Source organism: Poeciliopsis prolifica, unplaced genomic scaffold (genome assembly GCF_027474105.1).
Source record: "Poeciliopsis prolifica strain line A6 unplaced genomic scaffold, Auburn_PproV2 SCAFFOLD025, whole genome shotgun sequence".
In the NCBI taxonomy this organism is placed as follows: domain Eukaryota; kingdom Metazoa; phylum Chordata; class Actinopteri; order Cyprinodontiformes; family Poeciliidae; genus Poeciliopsis; species Poeciliopsis prolifica.
In genome coordinates, this window is record NW_026562400.1 from 5,740,576 (window position 1) to 5,753,052 (window position 12,477).

General features: G+C 35.6%; 1 protein-coding gene across 1 annotated transcript; it reads left to right on the forward strand.

Annotated features, from left to right (window-relative positions):
- The first annotated feature begins 638 nt into the window (after window positions 1-638).
- On the forward strand, window positions 639-11,644 carry csf3r (colony stimulating factor 3 receptor (granulocyte)). Its single transcript, XM_055047385.1, has 17 exons — window positions 639-750; window positions 2,541-2,637; window positions 3,794-3,868; window positions 4,084-4,377; window positions 5,170-5,302; window positions 5,462-5,628; window positions 6,084-6,253; window positions 6,405-6,561; window positions 6,857-6,939; window positions 7,034-7,241; window positions 7,884-8,072; window positions 8,266-8,367; window positions 8,610-8,756; window positions 8,830-8,970; window positions 9,074-9,170; window positions 10,215-10,293; window positions 10,642-11,644. The coding sequence occupies exons 3-17, from the start codon at window positions 3,802-3,804 to the stop codon at window positions 11,116-11,118; spliced, it is 2,511 nt and encodes an 836-aa protein (XP_054903360.1). The 5' UTR covers window positions 639-750; window positions 2,541-2,637; window positions 3,794-3,801; the 3' UTR covers window positions 11,119-11,644.
- The last annotated feature ends 833 nt before the right edge of the window (window positions 11,645-12,477 follow it).

Here is a 12,477-nt window from a genome sequence, read left to right on the forward strand (position 1 = left end):
ATGTCATTCTTTCAGGAAAAACATTCACTAGACTTACAAGGTAGAATAATGATTAACATACATTTTGTGACAGGTACTAGCTTTGTAACTACTACCATATTGCCAAGATAACATAAGTCGATTTCAAGACATCATAAGTTAATTATTTTGTAACAAGATAACAACAAATAAATCTGATTTACTGTATTTGTCATTTTCGAAGTGAACAGAGTGGCTTTTTGGAATCAAGAGGTAACACAAAAGATCTGTAACCAACCTCAACATCCTGAGCAGCTCCAATGTGTTTCATCACAAACCAAAATGTAATGGTCAATAAAGCACCAAGGAGATTTATTGGATTTATTGGACATAAGATGATAGATAATTCTTAGTTTTTCTGACAATCACAGTACATGGTGCAAAAATGAAAATATTCAAAAGCCACCTGGAAAATGTTCTTTCTTCCATATTTGAATTTTTTTAGCAAAATCAGCTATCTCCTTTCTTTTGAAACTGTGCTGGTAATTTAAACACCCCACTTTTCCTTCCCAGAATAGGGCCCCATCAGTCATTCGTTTCTTCCTGGAAAATAGTGAAGTTTCACAAATCAAATTCAAAACAAGGATGTTAGTGTTGCTGCCTCTGCGGCTTGGCTTACACACACACATACGTCCTCCAATCTGAGCCGCTTTGAGCCACACCATTTCATCTGGTGCTATCAGGGTTGATGAGAGCCTCTTGTCTTTCTCGGTCGGCTGCAGCTGCTGTGTGGTGAGTGGCAAGCCTCTCTGATGGCTCTCCTTTATCTTCGCATCAAGCAATTTGCTGCTCCTTTCATTATGATCCTTGTGCCAGATTGAAAATGAAAACTTCACAAAACTTGTATTTTAAGTGACTCGAGTACAAGCGGTAATGCTGAAAAGACATTTTTAATGTCATTTTGAGATTGCTAAAATGTTTGTGTCCAGTCTGTCTCATTAATCCTACATCTTAACGCTTTTGTGTCTGTAAAGCAGATACAAGAAGCATCAAGAAGTGTTTTATTTTAACAATTATTTTTGACAGTTTGATCAGCTTGTTTATCTTTGTAAAAAGTGTAAAACTCTTCAAAGCGATGAAATATATACTTGCGTGTTGTGGTATGGAAAGCACATTCTTCTTCTATTATGTAAAAAAGAGGATGTGAAACTGATTGGGTTTTTTCTAGGAATGTGGGACTTTATGCTGATGCAAAATTTCAGATTGAATTTAACTAAAGTATGTTTTAACCCATCATTGTTCAGATATAGAGACAAAATTTGAAAAATAAATTCTCTATTCAAAAAACAAAACCTGACGTGAGAAATAAGTCCACAAAAGAGGAACTAGTAGTGTGAAGGATATTGCCAAATCCTGTGAGTGGGCGTTGTGTAACTAACCCCTGAAAGCAACAGGAAAGGAAATGTACAGAGAAAAGAGGACAACATTTCTTTACACATTTCACCATGTCTCTGTGAAACAAAAGGAAAATGCCAAACATGTATTTGCATTTTTGAATCAGCAACAATTCATGTTTGTTTGTTTGACAAAATACACTCAAGGTTTAATACTCTGTCCATCTCTATTTCTTTTTCTGTCTTATTCTTGCTTGTCTTTTGTTACAACTGAAGGCAATTATCCATTAGTGGTGAGCAAGAATTCTTAAAAAGGCAAAAAGGGAAAGTGGAGGCCTTTTTGCAAAAAGCCGATAAGAAAAATGGGAGAAATTCCATTTTGCTCACATTGCAAAACAAACATTAAATATTCAGTTATGGAGAAAGAGGAGAAATCTCACAGTTTGAGTGATATCTGCAAATGACTTAAATTATGAATCACATTTCTGCAACTTTACATAAATAAACCATGTTTATGTAAAGTTTTTTTTTTTTAGCCCAAATCAATACCCTTTAGCTCAACTTATTTGTAGGTGTTTCCAGACCAGAAGGGACAAATAGGTACTCCAGTATATTCTGGATCTGCTATTCTGGATTATTTTTGACTTGTTCACTTGGACCTTGAGCAAGCAAAAATAACAGCACCACCTGATGATAGATATTATTTTTTGGAGTCTCAACATTTTCCAAGAGTAGACATCAGAAAATTACTTTAGGTCATTGTTTGTCAAGTAGGTATAAGATGTGCCCGAGATGAACTTAGGCCTGATGGACCCAAGAAGACATGAACAAGAATGGAAAAAATAGAATTATGAAATATCTAAATGTCAACCAGCTGTAAATTCTCACTGTTTTTGTTAAGATATAAATTATTTGTCCTGATTTTTTTTTTTTTTTTTTTTTATTTCAGGCAGTGTACACTTTTCCAGTCATTAAACCAGAAAGAAATGTACATATGGAAACGTGCATCTGTATATGTCGAATAATAAAAATGGCATCATGAAAATACAATGATTAAAAAAAAAACATTATACATGCATGTCTTGAATTGATAACCACACTTGTGTATAATGTGGAAAAAGAAATCACTTTTCCTTCTTGGGATTATTCTTTTCATGCCTTATTTTTTTTTTCTCTTTTCACACACAGAAACACAACGATGCTGTAAAGGCAGAATTTTCTATTGGTGCTTTGTGAGTTGGTAATCAGATTTTCTTCACATCTGAACATTTTTGCTTGTGTAATGGTGAGTATTTCAAGATATTTGAAGATCAATGTCCTCCCTTACCTATGTTATGGTATGACATCATTTTATTCACAATTAAGTAAATTTCACATTAGTCGAAGATGGCATGATTACAGATAAGCTCAAACTGAATGATTTGTTGCTGCATCAATATCCTCTCAAAAAGATACCGGTTTAATGATGATGGAGCAACAACTATGGGGTGTTCACGCTCTTATTACAAACTAAATCTGTCAGGTTTTAAAATGAGGCAGAGAAAATAAAAATGGGCAAACAGCTGTGGAGCACTTGTGGCTGTGCAAAGGAGGGCAATAATAAGCAGTCACTGGCAGAAGCAGCCAGACTGCAGGATTTTCTCACAAAACTTTAATCACTCCTATAAATTTGTCCTTGTCATCTTCAGCTTTGAGTGTTTCAAACCAGCTTGAAGTGAACACATCTCACAAAAAGACATCAGACCTTAGACTTTGTTTCATGTGTCACTGTACATGTGGGTCAGAAAATCATTTTGGCTCTCCCTGATGTGGAAACCTCAAATACCCACTAGTATAAATAAACATAGTTTTATGTATAAATCCATGAAACTAAAGCAATAAGGCAGAAATGCATAAGGTTTTGACACAGCATAAACTGAACTTTAAGGTAATGTGTAGAATTGTGAGGATGTTTTTCTTACAAGGCCATGGAACCCCTTTTAGAGTAAATGACATTATGAACTCTGAAATACCAGAAGGATCATGAATCGAGAAGATATCACTGATAATTAGAAAATGGACCACTTTTGTGTCTATAGTTCAACAGATACAAAATCTGCCTTCTTCCATTACCATTTTAGACCCCAAACTGAAATCCTATGGAAAACCTACAGTGTGAGTTGATTATTATTCTGCTGCTTCTTGCAGAAAAACATATTTTGATTTTCTAGATTTCAAAGGCAATGAATGCAAGCTGTTTACACAAAAATACTGGGTTTACTGTGAATCCAACTGAAACGTATAATACACCATGCCTGTGATTTATTTTTAATCAATACATGTTATCACTGTAATTCTTCTTTTACAACAAAACTGCCTCGCTTGGAAAGGAACGGCATATTGTGACTTTAAATTGTGCTTTAAATTTTCAATTGATGCCTGTCGACGTGTTTGCTCAACAGGTTATGTCATGATGACATCCACATGGATGTTGGTGATTGCCATGCTGATATACTCTGCAAACGGAGCAAGAAGTCGTGAGTGTTGTTTTTGAAAATCAGAAAAAACCTTTTTATGGAATGCGTTGCATTCCATAAAAATGCAATGCAATTTTATGGGCATTGCATTTTATGGGAAAGTGCCCATAAAATGGAATGTTTGATAGTAAAAATGTTTGATAAAAAGTAAAAAAAAAAAATGTTTTCTGCATTTTAAACTTAAAACTTGCTTTTATTTATTTCATTTTCTCAAGAGGGGGATATCCAACCATGTGCAAGGATCCACACATCAAGTTCGGTGGTGCCTCTGGGATCACCTGTCACAGCCACCTGTGTCATCAGAGAAGACTGCCCTCTAGTTATTGGACAAGCTGTTCATATTGAGTGGCACCTTGGCAGTGAGCTTATTCTCAACAGCCTTGCAGCCAATGAGAGCAACAGGGTTTCCAGAATTGTTGTACCAAGCTTCAATCGCACTGAGGCAGTACTTTTCTGCTGCATCCAGAATTGTTCTCAAGTTGTCACCGGAGTCGAGATCCGAGCTGGATGTAAGAAAAATTTTGCAGTATAAGTATGTTCAGAAAGGAACTTCTAGAAATAGATCTTGCTCAAATATTCTCCATACAGGAAACTCCATAGATTCCTGCATTATACCTCTTTTCATACACTGTAAGGAGGGATGCAAATAAATTTGAGGGAAAGTCTTAAAAATTCATGTTCAGACATTCTTAACCAGTCCAACTAAGCAATTTAGAAAGAGAATCGCCAAGCACTTGTATTTGTTTGCAAAGCTGACAAACCCAACCAAAGACACTTACAGCTGTTTATACTTTGCAGGAGTGTCTGCAAAGTATTGACTCTTATGAACACTGCACTGCAAAAGAATTGAAAAAAATCCATACATTTTTTTTTCACTTCACTGCTTTGTGTTTGTCTATTACATAAAATCACTATAAAGTACATTGAAGTTTGTAATTTCCACATCACATCTGAAGCATTTGGTGTCTATAAAAAAAGTTGGAAGACACTAAAAGTAATCTTCTACTCATAAAATAATATTGAATTTTACTTGACACATATTTAAGTTCATGCCTAAAATACAAACATTCAAAGGGCATAAATCCATTTTCTGTATCATTTGAAATAGGTAATACAAGAACGGGATAGACAGTAAAATTGATCATCCTTTAAATATGAAACATAATTTGATAAACTTACCATCAATAACCAAACTATAACAGTGATTTAAAAACAGGAGTAGTCAACTGATTGTCCTATATAATCCTGGAATAAAAATGTTTTTTCGGGGGTTTTTTTTGTTTGTTTTTTTGTATAATTAGACCCACCAGAAAAGCCACAGAACCTGAGATGTCAGACAAACTTCAGCTCCCCCAGTTCCTTGAACTGTGAATGGGAGCCTGGGCAGAGGGACACCCACCTCCCTACAAAGTACACTCTGCACACTGAAATAAGGTACATCTTTGCCTGAAATTATAAATATGTTGAATTATTTTCAATGGAAGAATAAAGTTGAAGGAGTGAAGTTTGATGTCAAGAATCTTTGATTCATCGAGGTCTGTAAGTACTTTTGGTTGAACTAACATGTTTTTCTTGCTTTGCATTTCATTTCAGAGATTTAAATGAGAACTATACGTATGAACTGCCACCAGAAGTCCATCACTATTCAATTCCTCGTAATGAATTTGTTCTGTACAGTGACATCAAGATCTATATAAAGGCAGAGAATGACCTTGGAGTGGAAACTTCAGGACCTTTAGTTTTTGATCCTTTACAGGCAGGTAAGTATTAAATGAAAATAATAAAATGAAAATAAAAAACTCTGGTAAACATTGTTTAGGACAGTGTTTAGGATAAACACAAAACTAAGTGGGAACAATAAAAACAGAACAGAACAAACTTAAATAAAATGTACTGAATGTTTTAAAGTTTCCAGCTGCAGCATTATTTCAGAAATGGTATAACATTTTCTTTGTTTTGTACCAAACAAAATCATTTCTGTCATCCAGATGGCTTGGGAATTCAGTAAGGATTAAAGAAATAAATTTAGCAGTAGTGTTGCTCTGGGTTGTTTTTAAAGGTTAGTTTATATTTATATACAAGCTAAATTCTTATCATAGCATTAATCACATGCACAAACTCTTGTTTTTTTTTAATTTTATTTAAACCATGCTTCATGAAGAAAATGGAAAAAAAAAAAATTCTAAAACTCTAATTTTGATTATTTTTCTGTCAGCTAAGTTCGACCAACCCATTATTGAAAATGTTGATGTGGAGCCTAAGAGGTTGGGTTGCCTCAAACTGAAGTGGAGAATGTCCCAGCAGCAGAGTTGGATGCTTCACAACCAACTAAGCCTCGAAGTCCGACTTAAGACTGCTGACAGAGACCAAATGAATGACCCACCGGTGAGTTCAGTTAAAACTGAAATAAAAGTACCATCATGACTTCGTATTGCGTCAGACTTGATCTTGTTGCTGGAAGCATCTGAAGAGTTTTAGAGCCCATCCAAAATTTATAGTGTATTTGATGTCATGTCTGTATAATCTTCTTTCTCAGATTCTTGTAAGCCAAGTGAGACCATCCAAAGCGGTCACAGAATGCTGTCGTCTCCTTCATGGAACTCGATATTTGGCCCAAATTAGAGTCAGATACTACATGCAGGGCCCCTGGAGCGAGTGGAGCAGCAGCAAATCTGGAGTCACCTTGGAGACTGGTAGGGCACGGATCAATTCGGAATGACACAACCAGCCACTCTTAACATTTTCCAATCTGATGCCTTTTCTCTTCACTTTTTCCTCATCTTTTCAGTCTATGCAAATGTCATGTTGTGCATTTCACTGCTTTGCTCTGTGGCTCAGGCTGAATTGAAGTATTGAGTTTTGTCGCATATGCAGACAGTGAATCCATAGACCTGTCTTGTAGGGAGAAGTTTTATTTTCTACAGAGTTGAGTAGAAGTTCAGAGTTTTGACAAGTTGCCACACTGACAAGCTGTCTCTTCCTTTACAGCTCCAACTGGACGTTTAGACTCGTGGATGAAGGTATCAAGGAATCACACAAGCAAAAACCTAGACATACAGTTGTTCTGGAAGGTACCTATATGATTCCTTGATGCCTGTCAAACAGAAATTCTTTCTTCAGAACCTCTACAGGGTTGTATAAAGTCTTCTCTTTTTATTGTTTCAGCCATCAAAACAGTTCCGTGCAAATGGCCAAAATTTGACATTTGTTGTCTTAAAACCAAATCGTCGTGGTAAAAGAGAAAGAATGTGCTCTACAAAAGAGAAATGGTGCGCTTTTCAACTTTCTGGTAGAGTAAGGAAAGTGTATCTGCGCGCTGTGAACAGTGTGGGGGAATCTCCCATCACTGAAATTAGGATTCACCAGCCTAAAGGTAACTCATATCAATTAAAAAACATACACTGGAAGCTGTAAGAGTCATATTCCTCAAGCTTTTCCACATTTTGTCACATTAAAACCACAAACTAGAATGTATTTTTGGAGGATTTTATTTGACAAACACAAAGCAGCACACATTGGTTTAAAAACTACCTTTGTAGATCAAAATCTACAAAGTATATGTTTGTTTGTGGCTTAATGTTATTGTATTCTGATAGGGAGAAACTAATGCAGTACCCTTGAACACATCTGAATCCCCATTATGAAACACGAGGGTGCCAGCGTTATACTGTAAGAATGCCTTTCTGCAGCAACGACAAGAAAGCTGGTCTCTGTTGATGTATGGACAGACAGTCCTAAAGGGGAAGTCAGGGCTAAAGAAAGTCCTGAAATTTCCATAGAGGTTAATAACTGTATGCATCAGAGTGTAATCACATCTTCAAAGAGTTTAAATGACTCTGCAGACTGAACTGCAACTGAGACTCTTTTATTAAATTGCTGTGTCCCATTAAAACAGATACACTCCTTTCTCATTTGTGGTTACAATGTGACAAAATGAAAAATTTTGCAAGACAATGTATATAGAGTGTCTTGGTACATAATTCTTTGTAAACCTGAGGTGTTTTTATGTCTTCAGCTCACATGGCAATCATGGATGTCACAGCTGTTCCTCATGATGACAGATCGTTTCTGGTTCAGTGGACAGCTGAGGTGACTTCAGCTCTCATTGATTATGTGGTGGAATGGAAACCTTTACTAAATCTAGATCTCAGCCACATTCGTTTTGAAATTGTGAATAAAAACCTGTCTAGTCTCATCATAACTGGTATGTCAATAAGAATTTGCTTTATATCTTTCCATAAGCAATCTCGCAATTGCACTTTCATCTCTCACTACATAAACTCAAATAGTCACTTTTGAGCAATATTCTTATTTTCTCCTTTCCTGAAGCTACCTGTAAACACTATAATTAGATTGTGACCACTGATCCACTCTGCCCTCTACACTCTCATCCATAGGCAGCTTTGAGCCCTACAGGCCCTACGGCATCTCTGTATATCCCCGGTTTAAGGATGGGATGGGGCCTCCTCAGACTGTTAATGCCTACTTGAGACAAAAGGGTAAGTCACCAAAGACAAACGGAGGATCACACAAAGAGCATGCAGAGGTGTAAGAGTCAAGTTGCCTCGACTTTAAACAAGTAGAAAGCCTTCCACATTATTCAGATTACAGGAACAGGGTGAGCTCTCTGGGAACAGATCATTTCTTATGGAATGTTGCCCTCTTGTGGAAAGAAAATGATTAATTTGCTCATTCAAATCCAGATACACTCTAAAGCAAACTGTGTCTTTCTTTTTTGAAGCTCCATCAATGGTTCCTAAAATTCAAATTAAAAAGACCTGGTGGTCAGATATAGAGATGTCATGGGATGAAATCCCTTTGCAACAAAGGAATGGATTTATTAAGAGCTACCAAGTCTTCTACTGGGAAGAGAATGGATCTGTTAAAGGTAGGTTAAAAGGTTTTAATTGTTTTGAATGTAAAATGATGTTGAAGTTTTTTAACCTTGGACATTTTTCTAGTTGAGAGTGCCAATGCAGAAGACAGGAGAGTGATCCTGAAGCACCTCAACACTGCATCTACCTATGAAGCTTTCTTGATGGTTAGCACATTTGGTGGGAGCATGAATGGATCAACAATTTATGTTAAAATGAACTCCTTTGGTTGGTACCATATTCTAATTTACCAGTTAATTTAGAATCAATGAGCAGAAAATGGATTTATCAATTAGATTTTATATCGCAACATATGATTTCTTTTTTCAAGATGCTTTGACTATTGTGATCACTGTAACTGCAACTGGAGTTGGACTGGCATTGCTGATCATTTCCATTATCTGGACCTGCTTCTCCAAACACAAAGAGTAAGCCCACCAAAAACCATATACTCCAGAGATATATATACAATGCTGTGAAGAGAATTTTGCTTTCTTACAAATTTCTTCTGTTTTTCCCTTACTTATATGTTTTTGTTCACACATAAGTTTAAATATGTTAAAATCATTTATTTTCTGGGTTATTAATGAAATTCAATTGAATTTAGTTTATTTGTATAGGTGAATTCAAATTATCTAATCTTAAGGCACTTTACAAAAAAGTAAATTCAATCAAATTCTACAGACAGATTCAAAGTCAATCCTAGCTACCAAATAATTTAGTCAAGTTCAGTTTATACGTCAAATTAATTAAAAAGGTTTTGATCTTGCAGGTTACATCAGACTACTGGCCTGCAGTATTCAGCTTTGTGGATGAGCTTTTAGGAGCAATGGACTGTCATTTACATTCTGTCATTGACTTTGGAGTAATCTCTCACACAAAGCATGCAAGTAGAGACAGTGGAAAGGAAAACTCCCCTTTAACAGGAAGAAACTTCCAGCAGAATCTGACCTCTATGACTTACTGTAGGTTTGAGAAGACTAAACCTAATAAGTGATTGGTTATTTTTGGTCAGCTGTGATTTTCACCTTACATGCTTTGTTTGCCAATTCTTATGTACTATTGTTAAATCATGAATCCTGACTTTACCTTAAGCAAAAGAGGCCTGCAGTGGTTTTGACCTTTTTCTGGGTACTTTTGTGAAATCCTGGGCAATTCTTTGATTATGTGCAATTGGAGTTGTTTGGTAGGTTAACCTCTCCTGGAATATCTTTTCAGTCAACAGGTATGACAGTGACTGATCAGTTTACTCATGATTTATGAAAGGAGGACAGTACTTTTTAAAAATAGGACTATTATTGGGTATTTTTTTTTTCCACAGGTAATCTGTATTATTTTGAAACTTGTTCAATGATTTGAAATAATTAACTGTATGAAAAAGACAAGTAGAAGAATTACATAAAGGGGAAAACACTTTTTTACTTCACTGTATGTTATATTTTTGACATGCTTTCTATTTGTTTGACCTTAAGGCTGAATGGTTACATGTGGCCAGTTGTTCCAGATCCGGCTAACAGCAGCATTAAAAGATGGTCATCAGAATCAACACAGGTAATGAACATTAACAGTTGTCAGAGATGTTAACTTAACATGATCACAACGAATACATAAGTGTAACATGAACTTCCACAATTCTAAAGTGATACTGTATATGTAGAATTATAAGCATTTTGGAATTATATTAGTTTTTCCTATAAATTAACTCTGTATGTAAATTAAATCTTTATTTGGAATAAATGGACATCAAAGGATCCATGCGAGTCTGTCAGATTAAATTATATAACAAAAAAGTCTGTAGTGATAAAAATGAAAATCAATCCAGTGTATATCTCCAGTTTTAGCTGTGTATGTGTTGTCCTTTTCTCATTAAATATATACATTCATTGTTTGCCTCTACAGTTTACCCTTCCATCCTGGGACAATGAGGAGCCAAATCCAATATGCTTGTCCCATCTCAGCTTCCTGGACCTTCCAACCAAACTTAGCAAAGAGGATGATATTTGGTTAAACAGCTCAGAGGACACCAGTGATCTTGGCGAGTCGATTTGTGGCTCACCGTTCATTCCTACATATTCTGGTTCAAACAGCGAGTCTGTTCCTTATGCGACTGTACTGTTGTCCTCTTGCAACTACCCAATACCTGATGAGCCTCATGTCTACCTGCGCTCTGAATCTTCACAACCCCTCTTGGAAACTGAAGAGTCTTTCACTCCAAAATGCTACCAGAATGTTGTAAATGATAGGATGCCAAAAGAGCAGTGTTTCTTTGGGCCCTGTGATGATGATATCCCTGAAGGAGAGGAAGGCCCAGCCATTGTTTGGGATGACTTTCCCTTTCTGCGTGCCTTGGCCATGAATGAGAGTGAAAATGACTAAAGTTGATGTGCTGGTCATTAAAGTATGCTTGTTTTGAGTGTTTTTTTGTTTGTTTGTTTTTGATTTTTGTTTTTGCTTTTTTGTAAATGAACCTCCCTAGCGTTACGCCTCTGCACCAGCATTTGAATCATGATTATTTTGTTTCTCTGCTGCTTTTTACATTTATAGAAATGCACTTTTTAAAATATAGGTTAAAATGTCAAACAATATTTTCTAAAACTATATTGTTGACTTCAAGATTCATTACATATTGTGAGAAAACATAAATACCTAATTCCCTGACTGGTTAAACTCAGCTGTACTCCAAAGAAAGTTGCTTCATGAATATACCTGATGTGAATTCTAAAGATATTACTTTGACTCTTCTGATTGGACACTGCATACTGCATTCTGCTCTCACTGTGTTCAACAGTTATGAATGAAAACATTATGAAGATCATAGAGAAATGTTTGCTTTTCTTCAAAAATAAATAAACAATATACAGTAAGAAAAACTTACTGTATATGATGCAACACCTTTCTGCAATGTGAAGGAAATATTTTATTACCTCTATACCTGTGTAAAAGAAGTGTTGTTTTTTTATAATCACATGATTTAGTGTACTACAATATATATGTGATGTGCGTGTGATGACCCATGTGAGAGGCATATTCTTATATTCTTTAGCTGCATGATCACAGTGCTGCAGTCTGCTAAATATGTAAATAAAAATGATTTGTGATTTCCATAACCTCTTTCACCTTTGCAAGTGATGAAAATTGCAATTTTTCTTTTTTTCTTTTTTTTAAATATGTATTCTACTTTATTCTTGTGTTGTAGAACAACAAATAGAACTCTCCTTTCTAATTATTTTAATCATAATTAGTTTTACTCATCCATTCATCCTTGCAAGGTGGGGCAGCAGGGAATCCAGTGGCCAGCTCCAGTGGTCATTAGGTGTGGATTAATGCATATTAGATGTTGTTATGCATATATGGTATAAAAAAAAGTTAACTAGAGCAATGTAGCACTTATGGATGACTGTAAATTAATTATTTCACTCATTTCTTGGTAAATTGTTAAAGGTACTAACCCTAAGCAATTCCTTGCTAAAGCATACACAACATTTGCATTTTGTGTGCTAAGAACCAAAAATCAATACATTTTAATAGGATATCCTGCGGCAGTGCCTCATTGCATGGAAGAAAAATGATACATATAATTTAACAAATTAGAAGCCTAACATTTAAGTCAGTCCTTGGTAAAATCACCTTTTGGTTTTTACATTCACCATGTTTACAATGGACATAAAAAAATGAAGAACATCATGAAGGAAATACAAAAAGTCACGAGGAAGGGAACAAATCAGGGCACAAAAT